The sequence below is a fragment of the Marmota flaviventris genome, chromosome 18 (assembly GCF_047511675.1).
Source record: "Marmota flaviventris isolate mMarFla1 chromosome 18, mMarFla1.hap1, whole genome shotgun sequence".
NCBI classification, from domain to species: domain Eukaryota; kingdom Metazoa; phylum Chordata; class Mammalia; order Rodentia; family Sciuridae; genus Marmota; species Marmota flaviventris.
Window position 1 is genome coordinate 62,213,404 of NC_092515.1, and position 19,026 is coordinate 62,232,429.

The 19,026-nt window shown below is 62.5% G+C and overlaps 2 protein-coding genes across 11 annotated transcripts in view; one reads left to right on the forward strand and one right to left on the reverse strand.

The window, feature by feature from the left end:
• The first annotated feature begins 82 nt into the window (after window positions 1-82).
• On the forward strand, window positions 83-6,669 carry Ctu2 (cytosolic thiouridylase subunit 2). 8 transcript variants are annotated; one of them, XR_011705256.1, is made up of 17 exons: window positions 83-184; window positions 303-377; window positions 1,123-1,219; window positions 2,227-2,339; window positions 2,626-2,704; window positions 2,875-2,934; window positions 3,816-3,876; window positions 4,282-4,391; window positions 4,524-4,789; window positions 4,863-4,998; window positions 5,151-5,282; window positions 5,605-5,696; window positions 5,781-5,884; window positions 5,959-6,097; window positions 6,176-6,259; window positions 6,353-6,411; window positions 6,491-6,521. XR_011705256.1 is itself a non-coding variant. In XM_071604431.1 (17 exons), exons 1-17 carry the CDS (start codon window positions 117-119, stop codon window positions 6,627-6,629), a joined length of 1,797 nt encoding a protein of 598 aa, XP_071460532.1. In that variant the 5' UTR covers window positions 83-116; the 3' UTR covers window positions 6,630-6,669. The 8 variants fall into 8 exon arrangements, 7 of the variants coding, with proteins under 7 accessions (XP_071460532.1, XP_071460533.1, XP_027789035.3 ...); XM_071604431.1 differs by having other exon boundaries at window positions 6,193-6,259; window positions 6,491-6,669; XM_071604432.1 differs by having other exon boundaries at window positions 2,875-2,925; window positions 6,193-6,259; window positions 6,491-6,669.
• Piezo1 (piezo type mechanosensitive ion channel component 1 (Er blood group)) overlaps window positions 6,639-19,026 on the reverse strand; it is a 47,952-nt gene continuing 35,564 nt past the window's right edge. The window contains exons 20-51 of one of the 3 annotated variants that reach the window (XM_027933232.3): window positions 18,738-18,863; window positions 18,465-18,665; window positions 17,822-18,026; window positions 16,100-16,204; window positions 15,519-15,672; window positions 15,193-15,436; window positions 15,009-15,105; window positions 14,748-14,919; window positions 14,332-14,421; window positions 14,156-14,256; window positions 13,740-13,811; window positions 13,333-13,433; window positions 12,637-12,778; window positions 12,515-12,568; window positions 12,268-12,440; window positions 12,056-12,162; window positions 11,745-11,942; window positions 11,404-11,662; window positions 11,149-11,337; window positions 10,702-11,017; window positions 10,225-10,336; window positions 9,998-10,145; window positions 9,695-9,909; window positions 9,449-9,607; window positions 9,197-9,344; window positions 8,386-8,574; window positions 8,156-8,248; window positions 7,892-8,064; window positions 7,703-7,825; window positions 7,545-7,624; window positions 7,259-7,448; window positions 6,639-7,178 (exon numbers count right to left, since the gene is read on the reverse strand). In XM_027933232.3, coding sequence (XP_027789033.3) covers window positions 6,929-7,178; window positions 7,259-7,448; window positions 7,545-7,624; window positions 7,703-7,825; window positions 7,892-8,064; window positions 8,156-8,248; window positions 8,386-8,574; window positions 9,197-9,344; window positions 9,449-9,607; window positions 9,695-9,909; window positions 9,998-10,145; window positions 10,225-10,336; window positions 10,702-11,017; window positions 11,149-11,337; window positions 11,404-11,662; window positions 11,745-11,942; window positions 12,056-12,162; window positions 12,268-12,440; window positions 12,515-12,568; window positions 12,637-12,778; window positions 13,333-13,433; window positions 13,740-13,811; window positions 14,156-14,256; window positions 14,332-14,421; window positions 14,748-14,919; window positions 15,009-15,105; window positions 15,193-15,436; window positions 15,519-15,672; window positions 16,100-16,204; window positions 17,822-18,026; window positions 18,465-18,665; window positions 18,738-18,863 — 4,986 coding nt within the window. In that variant the 3' untranslated portion in view covers window positions 6,639-6,928. The remainder of the gene's footprint in view (window positions 7,179-7,258; window positions 7,449-7,544; window positions 7,625-7,702; window positions 7,826-7,891; window positions 8,065-8,155; window positions 8,249-8,385; window positions 8,575-9,196; window positions 9,345-9,448; window positions 9,608-9,694; window positions 9,910-9,997; window positions 10,146-10,224; window positions 10,337-10,701; window positions 11,018-11,148; window positions 11,338-11,403; window positions 11,663-11,744; window positions 11,943-12,055; window positions 12,163-12,267; window positions 12,441-12,514; window positions 12,569-12,636; window positions 12,779-13,332; window positions 13,434-13,739; window positions 13,812-14,155; window positions 14,257-14,331; window positions 14,422-14,747; window positions 14,920-15,008; window positions 15,106-15,192; window positions 15,437-15,518; window positions 15,673-16,099; window positions 16,205-17,821; window positions 18,027-18,464; window positions 18,666-18,737; window positions 18,864-19,026) is intronic. The other 2 variants (XM_027933233.3, XM_071604430.1) reach the window with 2 other exon arrangements.

The window sequence follows — 19,026 nt, forward strand, 5'->3', positions numbered from 1 at the left end:
GTCACCGCCGCGCCGGCGCCGCGTGACGTCACGGGGAGCGCCCGCCACGGTCCCCGGAGACGTCATCGGGGCGCGCCCGCCTGGCCGCCTGCGCTCGGGAGGCGGCGGGCGCAGCCATGTGCCAGGCGGGCGAGCACTACGCGGAGCCGGCGCCCCGGGAGCCCCCGCCGGCGCCCAGGCCGGGGTGAGAGCCGCGGGCGGAGCGGGAGGCCCCCGGCCCGGGCCGGCCTCGGGGGCAGCCGGGAGGGAACGCGGGGCGGGAGCGGGCGACCGTGCGACCTGCTCTCTCTGGTTCTCCCAAGCCGGGCGCAGAAGTGCGTGAAGTGCCGGGAAGGCCTGCCGGTGGTGGTGATCCGAGCGGGCGACGCCTTCTGCCGGTGAGCCGCGCGAGCCCGCCGTCGGCCCCCTGCCGCCCCGGACCGCGCTCTCCGCCGTCGCTGCTCCGAGTGGCCCTGGGGCCTGTCGGGGAAGTGGGGCGCCACTGCCAGGGGGCTGGGCGGTCCCGGAGGGAGCCTGTGGGGAGCGTGGAGAGCGGGCGGCGGCCACCAGGGGCAGGTGCTCCGGGTGGGACGGCGGTCAGAGTTGGAGGGAGAGCTCCGGCGTCCCCGGGCCGCTGGACCGAAGCCTGGGCTTCTCCCGAGGGGCCGGGGCTCGGGTACCTCCCGTCGTGTCTGTGACTCTGGCCGCCCTCGTTTCTTTTGGCCAGTGACCACTTGGTGTTCCCGTTTTCCCTAGGTTGTAGCTCCCCAGGGTTAGGGTTAGATCTCTCCTGTGTTAGCCCTCTCATTCTTAGGGCGGTGTGCCTTATTTTGTATAGCATGTTTATTGGGGGAGTTACCTCATGTCCTTAAGTTGGTCCCCAGAAATCTTGGGCTTTGTTTTTTAAAAAATGTGACAATTAATATGAATGATTATACTAGATATACTACTTAAAAATAGAAATATATATGCAACATAGTAGATGTAATTTTCTTCTTTTATAATTTATTTTTATTGCTATTTTTTCTTATGGGGCTTTTTTTTTTTTTAAAGCCAGGATTGAATTCAGGGACTTCTAACCACTGAGACAAACCCCCAGCCTTATCTATCTATCTATTTATTTATTTATTTATTTTGAGACAGGGTCTTGCTAAATTGCTTAGGGCCTCCTCAAATTGCTGGGCCTGGCTTTGAACTCGAAATCCTCCTGCCTCAGCTTCCTGAATCACTAGGATTACAGGTGTGTGCTACCACGCCTGGCTACTGGGAGCCTGCTTTTAAAAATGTTCCTGGGAGAGGAAGAGAGTAAGGAGATTATTTTCCAAACACTTCCTCATTCCTAACCATCCTATATGTGTGGTCTTGAGAAGGGGTGGGAGGCCAGCTCTCCTGGTGCAAGTTTTGAGAATCTAGGTTTTGAGTGAGGCGCTCTGGTGACCCAGACCAGGCATGTGTAGAAACTCTGGCCTTTCCTGGCCCCTGGGAGAGTGGTTTTGTGAGTGCAAAGCCCTTGTTCACAGGAACCCACCACACTGGAACCCCAGCTGGCAAAGCAGGGAATGAATGGCAGGGTTCTCCTCACCCACAGCCAACACCCTTGCCTCCTCATGATCAGACTGTGCTCGCTGAGCTGCACCCTGGGAAGTCACTTTCTGTGTCCAGGCACTGGACTGGACCTTGGGCTCATCATTTTACCTTGAAACACTGAGCTGCTGTGGGGTAGAAATATTGGCCCCTGTACCCAGTGCTCATTCGGTGTTGGGAGGCATTGCCATGGACACGGGGTGTGTCTGACAGGAAGGAAGTAGACCTGGGGCACAGGCAGCCTCTCACAGAAGCCTTGCTCCCCTTGTATCCAGCATTGCTCTACCCTGGCTGCATGTTTCTTTGTGGTGCTGAGGGTCAGACTCAGAGCCTTGTGCATGCTAGGCAAACTGAGCTACAACCCCAGAAAAACTTTTAAAATGGAAACTGCTGGGCTTGGGCTTGGGCCTGGGAATCTGACTCAAGTCAGGGAGGGGTCCAGGAGCCAGCTGGAATGCTTTTGAGGGCACAACCTCTTGTGTCCTGCTGGAAGTTCTGCTCTGGATTCTGGAGACCCCAGGCTTCTATTTGCTTGTGCTTCAGGGCCATTCATGCTTCATGCTGGCATGAAGGAGTCTCTGGTAGGTGGGCCTGGAGACCCCGAATGTTAGGCACTCTCTGCAGTTTATACAGTGCTCCCCTCTCCCCCTGACATTACTCCAGGGATTGCGCTGCTGCCTGAAGGGCTCGAAACCAGATTGTCAGCATGTTTCTTCTGAGTTGCTTCTGGCGGGCCTGTTGTTGAAGTGGAGGCACCACTGCCCCGGGGCTGGAAGGTCTCTGAGGGAGCTTATTGGGAGAGTTGAGAACAGGACTCAGGCCCTGCCCCATCTCTTCTGCCAAAAGCCTTCCTGAGCACTCATGGGGTGTTAGATGCAGCCCCATGCCCTGTGTCGCTCACACCTGCTGGGGTCTGGATGGGACTCCAAGAACCTTAGTGCCCCCTGGGGAAGCCCTTTGCCAGCTGCTGGTAGAGCCTCTTTGTGCAAATGCTGCCCGTAAAAGGCTGAGTAACCCAGTGGGGCCCCAGGTTGCTGCCCGTGCTGAGCGTCTGTCTTGCAGGGACTGCTTCAAGGCCCTCTACGTGCACAAGTTCAGAGCCATGCTGGGGAAGAATCGGCTCATCTTTCCTGGTGAAAAGGTAGATCTGGGGCCCTGCTCTCAACACCTGGTGCCTCTTCTGCAGGCAGCCTCTCCCCACTGGTAGCCTATCTGGGCTTTGAGGGTGGACTTGGTATCTGGGGCTACCCACGGGTGTGGGGGCACATAGTGTTGAAAGCATGCGTCCTGACTAATATTTCTTCTCCCCAGGTGCTCTTGGCATGGTCTGGGGGTCCTTCGTCCAGCTCCATGGTCTGGCAGGTACTTGAGGTGTGTCTATACTACCCTCTAGGCCAGGCTACTGGGCCCAGCTGGGGTGGGGAGCCTTCCTTCTCAGCCAGCACTGAAGGGCAGTTGGTTGGCACTAGGAAGCATCACAGCCCCCAGCTAGGATGTGTGTACAGCAGGTACACAAACCAGAGGACGTGTGTAGGCAGAGAGGCAGCACACGCAGGAGGGACAGAGGGAGTGGGTGGGATTGAGTTGCCAACCTGAACTGCAGGAGTACCTGAGGGCTCCCCTAGGGCTCGGGGCCTCCGCAGAGGGGAGGGCATGCACACTTCCTCCACGCTTCCTGGGGGGGCAAAGCTTCATGGGGCTGGTGAGGAGGCAGTAGCCACTGGGATGGGGTGGGGGTGTCAGCCTGGGTAAGGGCACTGGCCCAGATAGGCACCTGCCTGCAGGGTGATGAGATAAGCCCCTCCTGAGGCTGTTTTGTAGCATCTGGCACTGCTCCTTCCATGCCCACAATGCCCCCACCTCCAGTGCCTTGTTGCCTCTGTTCTTACTGCAAGAGTGTTTTCTGAGTGGTCCAAGGTGCCCAGGCAGGTGGCACAGTGGCCCCTGTGGACCTAGCTGCTTGTCTCAGAGGTTCCTGTGGCATCAAGGAGACTGGTGAAAGCAGGTTCTGAGGCTTCTACAGACAGATGTATTTTTCACTGGGGAAGAAAGACCTGTGGCCCACTCCTCAGCAAGGGCAGAGCCTCACCCACAGGGTCTGTCTGGCCAAGTCTGGGTGCCTTTGTTTACTAAAAGGGGGGCTCTTGCCTCCTTTTGGGTTGGCTTTGAAGCCAGAGAAATATTCTTTGCTGGAAAATACCCCATGGGTTCTGGCCAGGGTCTGAGTTCCCAATCCTGACTTCTTTCTCCAGGGCCTGAGTCAGGATTCTGCCAAAAGACTACGTTTTGTGCCAGGGGTTGTCTATGTTGACGGTACGTGGGATTAGGCCCCAACTGGGACCTTTTCCTGAAGGAGACTATGCATTGGACAGCACCCTTGTCCTGGGGTCTCAGACTGTGTTGGAAAGTTGGTGGGGTGTGTGGACAGGAGCACCTGCCTGGCCTATCATGGGTCCAGTGGCTAAAAAGGGCAAGTTTGGTACTGGTGCCAAGGGGTGGGTGTGGAGGGCTGGGACATCTCTAGCCACTATATGGGAATCCACTGCCTGCTCTGAAGATGGCCCCAGAGGAAAGTGGTGGACACCTGCCATCACCCCAGAAGTTACTGCCCTTCAAAGTGCAGCCTTGCAGGAAGTTCTTCATGGAGTCAGCCCCTTAGCCTGCTGTGCTCAGGCTTTTCCTCTGCAAGCCCTAACCCCTCTTGCCTGGGATCTGCAGAGGGAGCAGCCTGTGGTCAGAGCCCAGAGGACAGAGCAAAGACTCTGGCTGAGGTGAAGTCAGTCCTACAGAACATCGGCTTTCCGTGGCACACAGTTGCTTTGGAAGAGGTGAAAGGCCCGGGAGGCGACTGTTGGGGTGCCACAGGGCCACGTGCCTGCTTGCTGGGGCAGCCCTGGAACTTAGCTCCCCACTGGTGTTGGAGGGCAGGTGCCTCACCACGCTCTCCTGTGTTCTGGAAGGTATTTGGCCTGCCACCAGCAGTGCTGCAGGGCTCTGCCCAGGAGCCATTGGGGACGGAGGAGGCCTACAAGTCTGCTGTGGACAGCTTCCTCCAGCAGCAGCATGTGCTGGGTGGGGAACAGACACACCAGCCCCACACCCAGGACTCCCCGGGGCCCTGCAGCCTGGGCAGGTCCCCCACAGCCACCCAGACTGCGGCCCTCTGCAGACTGTTCGACTCTGTGAGGACACTCACAGCCAAGGAGGAGCTTCTTCAGACCCTGCGGTGAGCCACCCCCAGGGGCCCTGCCCTTTGAGACCCCTCCTCCATTGTCTGCAACCTTCTGCCTCTGCCATAGGACCCACCTCATCCTGCACGTGGCCCGAGTCCATGGCTACTCCAAGGTGATGACCGGGGATAGCTGCACTCGCTTGGCCATTAAGCTCATGACCAATCTGGCCCTGGGGAGAGGGGCCTTCCTGGCTTGGGACACGGTATGTAGGATCTGGACACGGGGTGCCCCTCCCCACACTTATCCCTTGGCTTCCTGCGCAGGATCATTTGTTGATCCTGGGGACTCCCACATGGAAGAGGGTCCTGGGACCTACCTGCAGGCGGGGGTCAGCCTGACTGCACCCACCCTTAGGGCTTCTCGGACGAGCGGCATGGGGATGTGGTGGTGGTGCGCCCCATGCGGGACCACACGCTGAAGGAGGTTGCCTTCTACAACCGCCTGTTTGCTGTCCCCTCTGTCTTCACACCAGCCATTGACACTAAGGTGGGCCCACCAGGTTAGCTGCAGGGGTGGGAGTGGCCTCCTCTGGGCTGACACTGAGGTCCTAGTGGCCCCTTGGGGCCTCAGTACTTGCCACCTGCCTCTGGTAGTGCCAATAGTAGGGTCCTCTGGGCACACCTGCTCCTTGGAGGGGTAACTGGTACCCTGTCCTGTCTCTGAGGGGAATGATGGGGTGGCCCTTTGGAAGTGGGTTCTGTGCTGCTTTCCCCAGAAAGGGTAGACCCAAGGGCTGGCTGTGTGGAGCCACTCCAGGGGACCTTGATCTGTACTAGGGCCCTCCCTTAGCCCTATCCAATTTTCCTAGGCCCCCGAAAAGGCCAGCATCCACCGGCTGATGGAGGCCTTCATCCTGAGGCTGCAGACCCAGTTCCCCTCCACCATCAGCACTGTGTACAGGTAGGTGTGAAGGGGCACTCTGCCTGGGAGGGCGCAGAGCCCCTGGCCAGGGCCCCCGTGGGACTACTCGCTGCCCTCTCGCAGGACAAGTGAGAAGCTGGTGAAGGCCCCCCGGGAGGGCTGTGCTGCCGGCCCCGCAGGGCCCCGCTGTCTCCTGTGCTTGTGCGCGCTGGACGTCGACACTGATGGTCTGCACCTGGGGTGCTGGGTTGGGGAGGGAGTGGGTGTGGGTTCGGGAGCTCCAGGGTCCCTCTGCTTACAGACAGCGCCACAGCTTTTGGAGCCCAGACCTCGCGTCTCTCCCAGACACTGCTGTCCACCCCGCCAGCTGAGGCCGGGACAACCACAGGGCCTGGCTGCGTTGCAGGGGAGGGCCAGGCCTGCTGCAGGGTAGCCTGCAAGTGAGTCCTTGCTCCATCTGTGGCCAGCTGGGGTCTGGGGGACCATGGCCTAGGGCAGCACCAGGACCAGGCACACAGCTCAGCTTTGTCCACAGGAAGGGTGTCCAGGCCCAGGTCATGGGACAGCTGTGCTATGGCTGCCGGGTGAACATGAAGGACCTGGTGAGTAGGGCTGCCCTGCACCACTAGAGCCCTTGCTCCCAGGTGTCAGGTGGGCTGGGGCACAGCTCCTCACCTACACGGCTTCTATCGCAGCCTTCTCTGGACCCTCTGCCCCCCTACATCCTGGCCGAGGCCCAGCTCCGCAGCCAGAGGTACTGGTGCCCCCTCTGCTGGAAGACTCCTGGTGGGTGGGAGCCCTTCAGGGTGGGTTCCCACTGCACACTTCCCCAGGGATTGGGTCATGCCGGAGGTCCAGGAGTACCTGATTGAGGACAGTGACTCTGAGGCAGAAGATGCGCTCGCCCAGCCCCCGGGAGCAAGGCTGACCACACAGGAGCAGGGAGGCGAGAATGCAGGGACTGGCCTGTGACTGTCCATGTGTATAAATAAAAATGTTTTTAATTAGAAAACTCTACAGTACGCATTGGGAAGGGAGGGCCAGGCCCCCAGGCTCGGTGTGGCCAGTCCTGGGCCCACAGGGGCAACAGGTGGGGACATAGCATCCTTCTGACAGCAGCATCAGGGCTCAGGTGGGCCAGGGAGGACATGTCACAGCTCATGGCCCTGACTGGGGACAGCTGTGTCCCTGGCCCAAGGAGCACCACCAGCCCTAGTGGCCCTGCTGCCCGTGGGGCGGTGCCTTCATTCCCGGTGCCAGGAGGCAGGCTCCTACTCCTTCTCGCGCGTCCACTTGATCATGGTCTCTGGGGAGCGGTACAGGAAGATGAGCTTGGCGTACAGCTCCTCCTCCAGCTCCAGTTCACGGGTCTCGCGCACCAGGAAGATGTCTTGGCACAGCTTGAGGATGCGGTCCACAAAGGGCAGCTCCTCGAACATGATGGAGTGGGAGGCCTCGCTGAAGAAGCCCCTCACGAACTTGCCGATGACGAGCACGATGGACACGTACAGCCCCACGATCCTGCAGGGCGACCAGTGAGGCTGGGCTGCTGCCAGAGCCCCCCACCAGCCTTGTGGGGTGTCCCCAGGCCCCTCACTCACCCGTAGCCGGCCAGGAAGCCGAGGCTGGGGGGGCTGACCTTGTCGCTGAAGATCACCATGGGCAGCAGGTTGCAGTCCATGTGGCAGTCCTGCAGCTCCACCACCCACCACTCCAGGAAGCCGGCAGCCCCCGTCCCCACCTGCTCCCTCCGCAGCTGGATGCGCACACCTAGGTAGTCGGCTTCCTCGTCTGGGTCAGAGCCAGGGGGGGATGGTTGGAACTAGGAGCCCCCCCTCCCCCCGCCCAGAGCGCAGGTGGTCCCGGCCCCTAGTTGCCCACACTCACTGGGCTGCAGCTGCTTCACGGGGTTGGCTTCAGGCCCGTTGGGGGCGCGGATGTACTTGGGGAAGAGGTGGGGGATGACCCTATGGGGAGAGCACATGGGCTGGGTCAGGCCCAGGGCTCCCCCAACCCCTGCCCACCCCACCAGGACCCCCACTCACACGGACTGGTCGGAAGTGCCCTCCAGCAGGCGGGCCAGCTGCCGCCGTGCCGAGCTGTCAGGGGCCAGCTCCAGGGTGTGCTTCTCATTGGTGTACTCCACCTTGCCGCCCTTGGCCAGGTCCCTGGAGGTGGACAAGCATGAGCCCCTGCAGGGAGCACCCACCCAGTCCCCGGGGCACGGCACCCACCTCTGGAAGTTCCAAGTAAAGCGCAGGGTGATGTCGGCAGTGCCGTTGTACAGTTCTCGCTTCATTTGAGCCCGACTTGGGGGGCTGATGCGCCACAGGGCCCCAGAGCTGCCCTCGATGTGAGCTGTGACGATGTCCTCGGGACTGTACTGGCTAATGAACTGCATGGCCAGCTGTGGCATGGCATGCTTCAGTGGGGGTGGCCACCCCCACACCCACCAGGCCATCCCCTCACCACATGGACACAGCCTGGGGGCCACTCACCGGGTGGGTGTCAAACTGCCGGGACAGTTCCTCATAAGCTTCAGGTGTAAAGGGCACGATGGACGGCTGCTGGGCACTCATGGTGAACAGGGGCTGGCGGGGGACAGGGCAGCTGGTGGGCACCAGGGTGGGTGATGGGGAACCTGGTGGTCACGGACAGGCTGGGGGTGGCGCTCCGTGAGACATCGGGGAGCGGAGGGGCCTCTGCCCTGCTTTCCAGGGCAGCTCACCTCATAGCCGCCCAGCTTGAGAGTGACGGTGACATCGATGGGCTGGTTGACAACGCCGACCACGGAGCGCACCAGTGACATGAAGAGCAGTGGGAACCAGATGATGGCGATGAGGAAGACGATGATGAGGCCGCCCATGCCGTACTTGACGATCTTCTTCTTCCTCTGCCCCTTGGGCTGGGGGTATTTCTGGGGCAAGACACAGGTCACCCAGCCCCTCAGGGCCATGGTCTCTAGCCTCCAGCTGGGGTCAGCACAAAGCTACGGTGGCCAGCCTGGGGCAGAGTGGGCACAGACACGCAGCTGGACCTAGACAGGCCAGGTGTCCAGTGGGAGCATCCCCAAGGAATGCGCTGGCTTGGCCCAGCCTGCACGCAGCCCCCCTGCAGCCAGGCCCCGGCGCATGAGCCTCAAGGCATCATCTTCATGACCTCTCAGGTTAACAAGACAGGAGCCACGAAGGGAAGAAAGTAAACTTGTGCTTCAAAAGACACCAGCCTGGGAGCATGTCCCCAAACTAGCTGTCTGGAGAGGACCAGAATATACACAGAGCAACGGCAGCTCACTTCCCTGAGCACATCCCCAGCCTGTTTTACTTTGAGACAGTTCTTGCTGCAGTCTCAAACTTGGGATCCTCCTGCCTCAGCCTCCCGAGTTGCTGGGATTATAGGCACTTGCTACCATGCCTGGGCTCCAGAGGGTTTCGGAGAACCCTTCCTTTGACCTGTGGTTGGCTTCTGGCTCCTGTCCACACAGGCAGAGCCTCTGGGGAAGCAGTACCCTGCTGTCCCTCCCCCAGGCCTGGTCCTACCTTCTCTGTCTCTCGACTACACTTGATGATGAAGATGTTGGCGTAAATGTCCTCCACACACATCCAATTTGACAGGGACAGGGTGGTGTCTGTCCACACCCAGTCCATGACTGCCCGTAGCTCCACCAGGAATGGCACCAGCCGGAACCTGCCAGGTCAGGATCCCGTCAGGAGGGTCTCCCATGCTAGCTCTGACAGGCTACCTAGCCCAGCTGCCCCTTGCTCTCAGTGACCCCTGGGCAGACCACTCACCCCTGAAACAGGAAGAGGTTCAGGTGGTTGTACTTCTTGGTGAGGAAGTTGCCCAGGATGCGGGTGGGGTAGCCGCAGCGGATCTGGTAGGCGGACAGGGCAAAGTAGATGCACTTCACGAAGTACCACAGCTGGGCCACAGCATTCTGGCTGAACATCCTGGGACAGGGTGGCAGGGACCGTCAAGAGACGGAGGCTGACCAGGCCCTGCCCTGCGTCGTGCCCACCCCGGGATGGAGACCCCACCTCTCGGTGACGGCTGGCAGGATGAAGAACATCCAGAGGTGTATGGCGAGCACCAGCACCACCTGGAAAGCCAGCTTGCCCAGCACGGTCTTGCGCAGGTAGAGGGCACGGTCCACCACCATGGTGCTGAAGTGGATCAGCAGCATGACCAGGAAGGCCTCGGGCACCTGGTCATCTGACAGGGAGGACGTGATGTCTGTGGCAGCCGAGTGCTTCTGTAGCCAAAAGGCAGAGGAGGGGAGCTGGAGTTGGGCCGCTGGTAGCGGCGGGGCTGCACCCACCCGGGCAGCCAGCCCTGCTCACCCCAAAGGCCCAGAAGCCAAAGATGATGATGATGAAGTCCACAACGTCCGCCAGGAACATGAGGACATAGACGTCTGTGGCCGCCCGGTACTTGGTGTGCAGGATGTCATGGAAGAAGCGCTGCAGGGGCTGGTATATGCTCTGTGCCCTGTGGGAGGGGGCTCAGCTGGGTGCCTGGCCATAGGGACCCCCTCCCTGCCATGTGGAAAGAAGGGCCGGCCACTCACAGGGACAGGCAGAAGCTCTGCAGCCAGCGTGCGGCTGCCTTCATCCGTTCTTGAGAACGGCTCGGCCCCTTCTTTCCCGCCGCCTCTTCCTCCTCTTCCCCATCCACAGCTTCTGTGGGCGAGAAGTGTGGCGGCTGAGCCCACGGGGGACTGGGCCTGGCTTCTGGCCACTTCACAGAGAAGCAGACAGCACAGGGGCCTCTTCCTGGCCCTGTCAAGGGGCAGCTGAGGCCAGCCAGGGCACATGCTCTGCTGCTGGCCCTGTAGACAGCAGTGTACCTCTCTGTTCCCCTGGAAGAGCCAGAACCCACAGCCAAGTGCTGTCCTGTCCTGGAATCCAGCTGGTCCCCTGCTGGGCCTGGCACCTCCAAGGGATGGGATGGGCCGTCCGGCCTCCTCTACCTCCCCTGAAACAGCCGAGAGCCAGCACTGCCTGTGAGAACCAGTGGGACTGGGCTGTGGTCAGAGCTCTCTCACCCGTGGCTGCCGCTCCTGCGGGTCCAGGCCTCTCCTTCCTCCTCCTGAAACGCAGGCTGATTCGTCTTGTGTCCTGAGGCCTGAAGTCCACCTGGGGCTCTGGAGCCCCATCCTCAGGAACAGCCCTCGCTTCTACCTGGATGTCGTCCTTGGTCGTGGCTCCTGCCACCCCCAGCTCTGCCTGGTGCTCGGCGCCTGCCTCTGCCTGGGCTCCCAGTAGGACCTCTGGCCCCGCCTCAGCCCCCTGATCCTTCCCACTGCTCCTGCTCTGCTCCTTGGAGAACTGGTCCTCTTCATGGTCCCAGAGGCCGTAGCACTGTGTGGAGGGCCAGGAGGGACAGTGAGGACACCAGCTGAAACATGCTGGGACCAGGCAAGATGGCCAGGCCCACCCTGGGCTGCCCACTGTCTAGCCCGCGAGCCCCGGGGTGCTGGGTGCGTGCTCACCAGCAGCTGGGAGCGGTGGAAGAAGAGCACCATGAGCTGCAGCAGGTCGCACTTGGTGTAGCTGTCCGTCTTCTCCAGGCCCAGGATGCGCGGGGGGAAGTAGGGCTTGTTCTCGTAGCGCCTCAGCACCATGTGGCTGTTCCAGGGGAAGAAGCCAAACTGGAACAGGTACTTGGTGACCACCGTGACCTGCAGAAGAGGGGGTCAGCACGGGGCCAGGCTGCCCCCTCCCTGGCCCCAGTGGCTGCAGCCCACCTCCGTGAAGATGATGGCTGTCATCCAGAAGCGCTTGCTGGGCCTGGGGATGGACAGCATGGCCCACAGGAAGATGAGCACGGGCAGCACCAGGGAGGCAGCCGAGGCGGTGACCATGTGGTTGAGGATGATGATGAAGTAGCAGAGCAGCTCCGAATGTGCGGCCACGCACTGGCACACGGCCTGCAGCAGCCGCAGCGTCCGGCCCTGCTCTGCCGCAAAGCTCTCGGCCTGCTCCAGCTCGGGGATGTGCAGGCACCTGCAGAGGGACCACCTGGCTGCAGCCATGCAGGCAGGTGGCTCCCACCCTCCTGGCCCAGCCCCACCCCACCCCACCCCACCTGTCCAGGAGCAGCTCGCTGGCTGTGCGCGTCCGCGTGCGGGCGTTGGCCAAAAGCTCCTGGGAGCCCTGCAGGGAAGCCTGGTCCCGGGAGTCGGTGGCAGTCTCCTCACTGCCACTGCGGGTGCTGTAGCCGGTGCTCAGGGGGCTGCTGGTGTCATCTGTTAGGCTGCTCAGGGGCTCCTCAGCGCCCAGCCCACTGTGGGAGGGGAGCCAGGTCACAGGGTTGGGATCAGCCCCGACTTTGGGGCTGAGAGCAAGGAGGGAGGAGCTGCCCTGGCTCAGCTCCAGCCCCCTCAGTCCTCCACCCACCTGGACACTGTGCTGGGTCCATCACGGGCCTCTGGGGGGCCTGGCAGTGTGGTCTCAGCTGCACTCACATACAGCTGGTCCAGTACGCTCCGGTGCACCTCTCCACCCTGCAGGGCGTGGGGGGGGGGGTCTCAGGGCTCTGCTCCTGATGGGCAGGGCAGCACCCAGCAGGATGGGGAGGGGTCTGCAGTGGGTGTGACCGCACAGCTCACCCGCAGGAGCTCCTGTGTTAGCAGGTAGCGCTCTGCCCGCAGCACGTCGCTCATGGTGCGGTGGTGCCTGGTGAAAGCACACAGCCAGCGGGTCAGCCCGTCCACCGTAGCCTGGCCAAGCACCCACAAGAACTGCACGGTGCCCAGCACGCGCTGCATGACGTGGCCTCGGCCTGGAGGGAGGGAGGAGATGCTGAAACAGGGGTTGGCCAGGAGAGTCCTGATCCCTGCCCTTGGGCCCACTCACCTGCCACCTCATCCTCGAGGGCTTCCACGGGCTCCCCCAGGCTCGGGTCACCTCCTGATACAGGGGACTGGTCAGTGTCTCTCAGCTCTGCAGGTCCCCACCACAGCCCTGCCGCAACTCACCAGTGTTGGTGCTGGCCACACGCTGCCACTCCTCAGTGCGCTCAGCACCTTCCTGGTGCACCCGCTCCTGCTGCGGCTGCGCCTGCTCCCGCCGCCGCCTCAGCACTGTCTGGGCGTTGGTCACCCAGGCCTGGTACGCCATCTGCCAGCCCAGGAGTGGGTCAGGACCCTGGCCCCAAGTTCCCCTCCCAGGAAAGAGCAGGAGGAACCTGGGCTTGTCAGGGCCTGGCCCCGGCCCTGGCTGCTGTACCAGCTGGGGACCTGGCTGCCCTGCACTTCCTCTGGAAATGGGACCCCAGGGCTGCAGTGGGAGGGCACAGTGAATGCAGCCCACCCACAGGTCCTTGCTACTCAACACCAGGGCCCCACACTGAGAACCAGAACCAAGGACCGAGAGGGCCCTTCTGGCCCCAGGACACAAATGTGCCCAGCAGCCACGCCAGGCTCCACAGACCAGGCGCTGGCAGCAACAGTCCAGCACGGCCAGAGCCAGGACCTAGGGAAGACAGGCGCAGAGGGGCAGGTGGCTGCTGGTGATCATCCCCAGCCTAGGGCCTGGTTTCCCGCCGCTGCGGAGGTCTGAAGGGGGTATGCAGAGCTGGCTGCCTAGACCCTGCAAGCCTCTGTCCCACCTCAGGCTGCCTGGCCCAAGGCCAGGACCTCCACGGACAGAGGGGAAGGGGGCCACCATCTCACCTGGAAGGCGCTCTGTGCTGATGGCCTGGGGTCCTCCAGCAGGGCTTCCTCTTCCTCCTCACTGTCAGACTCAAACAGGAAGTAGTCCCCAGAGTGGATGACTGCAGGCAGAGAGGGCTTGAGACCCAGCCCCCAGGCAGGGCTTCCCCTCCCAGCAAGACCCTTGAGAGGTCCTCCGGTTCCTCAACCGGGCATCAGCCAAAAGCAGACCCAGCTGCACTGCCCAGAATGTTCCCCTTGTCCCACCACCTGCACAGGCGCTGCCCAAACTGCCACCCTAGTGGGGGGCCTGCTGGGGGATGGCAGAGCATGCATGGACGCAGGCCAGAGAGCAGGACGAGACCAGACCGGACAAGGAGGCACCAGGGAGAAGCAGGGTATCTGGAGTAGATGGTCAGGCAGGGTACCTGTGGCATGGTCCAGCCAGGGCCGCCACCACTGTCTCGGTGGCGAGGAGGAGCCCCCTGGACTGCTGGGCCCTGTGGAGGGGCGGGGCGAAGAGTGAGGTGACAGGGAGGGGCCGGGGAGGCTGTGGGAGCAGCCTGTCCTGGGATGGGCCACCACAGACACGGAGCCCCTGCAGTGCTGGTGCCACAGGATGCCATGTGGCTCGGCCTGGAAGGATGGGAAAGAGGGCCCACGAGTGCAGACAGACAGTCACAGGGTGGCCACACAGCTTGCTGGGACAAGTGACCACACCACATGGCACAGGACACTGATAGGCAGGGAACTCTGGGGACATCACATGACACAGAGGCAGGCAGGCTCCGGTGGGCATGGACATGGGGAGCCCTCCAAGGTCCTGGGCTCCATCCATGCTCACCTGGCTGCTGGACAGGGTCCTCAGGGCCCACGGCCTGCGGGCGGCCACGGCCTGCCTGGCCTTGCCTGTACTTTTCCTGCTTGGCACGGATCCGCTTCATCCTATGGGAGGGAGTGGGCTCTGAGTGCCAGGCTGGCCAGAAAAACCCAAGGGTCCTTGCCCCAGAGGACACCTACTGTCTCTTCAGCTGGGCCAAGGACTTCTCCTCCGCCTTGCGGTGGGCCTCGATGCTCTTGAGGCTGGCTGCATTGTAGAGGGCGAAGCCCCTGTGGGGAGAGCGGTGAGGGCAGGACTCAGCTCCGCCTGTCCCCACCCCTGGGCACTGGGGTCCCTGGGAGAGGCAGATGAGGCTGGCTCTAAGTCAGAGCTCTGTGCCCAGGAGGTAAGACACTGTCACAGTCAGGGCTGACTCCAGGTCCACGCAGCACTCAGCCTCTGAGCTCCAGTCTGGGGATGGCAAGGGCACATGCGATCCATAGGGGGCCAGTGTTCCTCGGGCTTCCCTCCAGGTGACACATGAGCCTCAGAGTGCAGGTGCCCATGGTGCTCTCTTCCAGCCCAGGGACCCAGTGCTAGTTGGGCTGGGGCTGACCTGGAGGCCTGCAGGGCGGTGGCCTGCAGGTCCACACTGACGTGCAGGAAGTAGTAGCTGAGGAAGACGCGGCGCTGCAGCAACAGGAAGAAGAAGCAGACGCCGTCCCAGATGACACCGGCCTCCTCCACGGGCAGCAGGCAGTCCTGGTCCCTGCCCATCATCTCCTTGGCTGTGGGACAGGTACCGGCATGGCCAGGGGTCAAGGCCTGAGCACCGGGGGTCCCTGTGCACCCCCTGCCCCAGGCCGCGCCCACTCACGGTCATAGTAGCCTTTGACGGTGCACACGAGGCTGAAGAGCTGGATGACCCAGCAGAAGCCGCTCTGCATCTGCTCCACGAAGACGCAGGACAGGAGCTGGGGGAGGGGGAGGGTCAGCCAGGCCTGGGGGAGGACCAGGGCCAGCCGAGCCTCGGGAGTGGGGACGGCGGGCGGGCGGCTCACCGACAGCATGTTCTTGGAGATGATGACTGTGACGTTGTAGAGGATGAGGCAGTCCCACAGTACGAGGCGGGACCGCGTGCCCTTCTGCAGCAGGGTGGTGCCAAAGAGCAGCAAGTAGAAGCAGGCCAGCAGGTAGCCCAGCCCGAAGATGCTGATGCGCGTGGCCCCCGTGATGAACACCACCACCAGCACCAGCCAGAACAGGTAGCGGAAGATGGCCACCTTCAGCATGTCCAGGTAGGACCTGCAGGCAAGTGTCACCAGCTGCTGGTCGTCCTGGCCGCCCCCTCCCAGCAGGGCCCTCCATGGTGGGCATGTGCACCCACCTGCAGTGGATGAAGTTGGGCACAGGGTTGGGTTCCCCCCGCAGTGGCTCCAGGTGGTCAGTGTTGGTGCCGGCCACGCGCTGCCACTCCTCAGTGCGCTCAGCTGCAAACACCTGCCACTGCTGGGAGGCGCAGAGCAGCAGGAGGAAGTCACCTGCGGACACAGGAGAGCCGCCGGGGCCACGTCACGCTGTGGGCACCACTGTACACAGGGCAGCATGAGGACATCAGCAGGTGGTGCTGCTGCACACGTGCGCTGCGTGTGTGTGTGGCAGGAAACGTGGGCCGCACACCATGGCCATGGCCTGTGAGCCTGGGGGACAGTGAGCGCTTGGACCTGTCCTCAGGTGCACGGGAGCGGCCCCCCACCCCATCAAGACGTGCCTGCAGGCAGGGGCAGGCCCACTGGGCTCAGAAGTACAGGCCCTGGGCCCGCCTGGCAGTACCCGGCGGGCCCCTCCCTCCCATGCCCTGCAGGTCCACATGCCCTGCAGGTGCAGCCTCTGTGGCCTCCGGAGGCTGGCAGGTGTGCCCCCCAGGGTGGCACGAGCAGGAGGCGGGCCTGCTTGTGAGGCACTCACTGATGAGGTTGGTGGAGTTGGGGGCCCTGAAGAAGTCGGGCAGGTACAGCCACTTGATGAGAGCGGAGTTCATGGGGATGGCCTGGCTCCAGCGCCACGGGTAGTCTGTGGGCATGAGGGCACGTCAGGAAGGGCGAGGCCTGTCCAGGGCCCGCAGCACCCGTCTGCTGGCCAGCAGCCTCAGAGGTTTACGATCTGGGCTGGGCATTCCAGTGTTCACAGGGGATGTTCCCATATGCTGACACTCCCATGGTCTCACCGTCACATGCACTCACACTGGGAGCCCTGAGGACTTACAGACCCGGGGCACCGTGCATATTCTGTGATGTCTGTGCACCAGGGTGGGGTGGGGGTGGGGGAGGGCAGAGGGACCCAGCCACAGGCCAGAAAGTAAGGCGGCAGCTGGGCTTCTTGTAAGGCAGGAGGGACACCTCCTGGGGGCAGGTGACACTGGGTGAGCATGGCTCACATGATGCCATGACATGGTGACCACACACAGGCCACACCTGTGACCCCAGAGGCAGGATGGCAGGCCCACAGCCAGCCTGGGCAACTCGGCGAGGCCTTGTCTCCAGAGAGAAGGGGTGGGGAGCCGTCTCAGCGGCAAAGTGTCACTGAGCTCAGTCCCACTGCTGGGGGGACAAGAATCAGATGGCACGTAGCCGTTATGGTCTGGGTGCTGCTTTTTTGTTCCTGGGGAGCTGAATCAAGGTGCTTAACCACTGAGCCACATCCTGAGCCCTTTTTTGTTTTGAGACAGGTTCTCACTAAGCTGCTTAGGGCCTCGCTAAGTTGCCAAGGCTGGCCTTGAACTTCAAATCCTCCTCCTCAGGAGGACACAGACCTCCATGCCTTCTGTGGCGTGGTGGTCAGATGACGCCACACTGAACTACACCCCAGAAAGGGAGCTGGCCGGGGTGCAAACCAGGACTCACTGGGCCCAGCTCGGTGCCATGGAGTCTGGAGTGCAGCGGAGCACAGCTGGAGGGAACCTCGTGGCAGCTGTGAGATGACCACCCAAGTCACCCCAGTGTCAGGTCTCTAGCATGGAGGCACAGTCATGGGTCCCCTGAGCTGGCCCAAGGGGTGCCCTTGAAGGCCAGCGGTGGCCACAGCTGCTCTGAGAGCCCGAGGGCACCGCAGCACAGCCAGGCCTCAGGGCCTTCAGCAAGACCTTGGAGGGGCTGGGCGTGGCGGAGAGCCTGCCTGGTGGAGCACAGCCCTGGTTCAATCCCCAGCACAAGGAAGAACACCAGCTGGCTCTCCCAGGACAAAAGGCCAGGACACTGAGACAGGAGATGGAGGACCCCCTGCACACGGCAGGCTGACCCTGCCACAAGGACCGCGCTGTGGGGAACGGGGCCGTTGCGCTGTGCACTAGACCATCGTCCCCAGAGTCGCGTGAGAGGCGGTCCTTGGGCACAAACACACATGCTCCGGTGATACCCTTGACCTCTCTGAGGGTTTGAGACCTCTCAGGATGGGAAGAGAGCCATGGATGCAGGGGGAGCCCGGGGGCAGGAGCACCCCAGAGAGACGCTTCAGCTGGGACAGGGAGGCTGAAGGCAGTGGGACTCACAGGGCTGGCTCGGGGCTGGGCTGTGGAGGGCCCAGGCTCGGCCCGGGGAGTCGGGGGAACAACGCCATGGCTCCCTCCTCTGCGCCCACAGCTCGGCTGCCGGCCCCTTGGCCCCCTGCCCCACTGGCACCCACAAGGCTCACCGATGCACAGGGCAGGGGGCATGCCCAGGCACAGCAGGTACTGGTACAGCAGGAAGAGCGCCAGGAAGAGGCAGTAGCTGGGCCAGAGGCGGGCGATGGCCTCACGACGCCGGCGAGTGAGAATGGTCACCAGCCAGCAGCCATGCAAGATGACCATGAAGTTCATGCGCTGCCCAATCACGTTCACGGCCATCATGAAGCAAATCTGGGGAGGGACAGTGGGGACAGGGGTGGACTGGGCTTAGGTACAGGCCTCCTTGGCCTGCACCAGGCCCACCCTGATGGCACAAGGGACAGACAGGTCAGCACCTCCTGGCTTGAGGCCATGGGGCAGCAAGCACACATTGGGGGCCAGCAGTCCAGGCTCCCAGGGTGACTGCCTCACCCCCGGGAGGGCTGCAGAGGCAAGCCCTATCTCCATCAGGCTCTGGAAACCTGACGCTTGGGAGGCAGTTCTATCCTCAGACCCCGGCCAGCCCTGGCCTCCCCCTGCCTTCCTGGGCACTGTGGTGGACCTCACTGGTACCCGAAGGGCCCTAGCTCAGCCTCAGAGCTGTGCCCCAGCTGCACACCCCAGGCAGCTCCAGGTGCCTGAGAGGTACAGAGCCTGCTGGGAAGGGACAGGGGCCCTGTCTGACCTCACCTCCAGCCCAAACTTGTAGAAGAAGAAGTTGACGAAGTACTTGAGACAGCTGAGCAGGCCCTGGTCGAGCCGCTGGCGGGTGCCGTCAGCACACACAGCCTGGGCGGGCAGCGGGGCAAGCTGGTGCTGCCGGCGGTAGTGCTCCTGCCGGCGGTACACCATGGCCTCGAACACCAGCAGCAGCAGGATCTGCAGGTGGCTCTGCAGAGTGCAGCAGTGTCAGGGCAGTGAGGGCAGCTGGGCTGTCTGCGCACCGCTGGGCCCCATGCTCACCTGGATGTAGCCCAGGTTGGGGAAGCCCTTCCGCACCCCAAACCAGTTGGCAGGGTCGACGGGAGCGCGGTACAGCAGGGACTGGTTGATCTCTGTCCGCTGCAGGTTGGTGCTGTTCGGGAGGGGCTGGCAGGCAGGTCAGGTCAGGTCAGCACCTGTGTCTCCAGCCCAGGTCCAGCCATAACAGTTACCCAGCAAAGGCACCCTGGGTGGCCTCAGAGCCACCCTGAGGGGGAGGGTCCAAGTGTCTGGGAAGCGAGAGGCCACAGGCCAGGCCGGGGAGGCAGAG

Excerpts from the sequence above, each read along its gene's own strand:
- Ctu2 (XM_071604431.1), top strand. The coding sequence starts at position 117 with ATGTGCCAGGCGGGCGAGCACTACGCGGAGCCGGCGCCCCGGGAGCCC. Across the intron at positions 4,392-4,523 it reads ACACAGTTGCTTTGGAAGAG|GTATTTGGCCTGCCACCAGC; the intron begins GTGAAAGGCCCG and ends GTGTTCTGGAAG. Across the intron at positions 4,790-4,862 it reads GAGCTTCTTCAGACCCTGCG|GACCCACCTCATCCTGCACG; the intron begins GTGAGCCACCCC and ends CCTCTGCCATAG.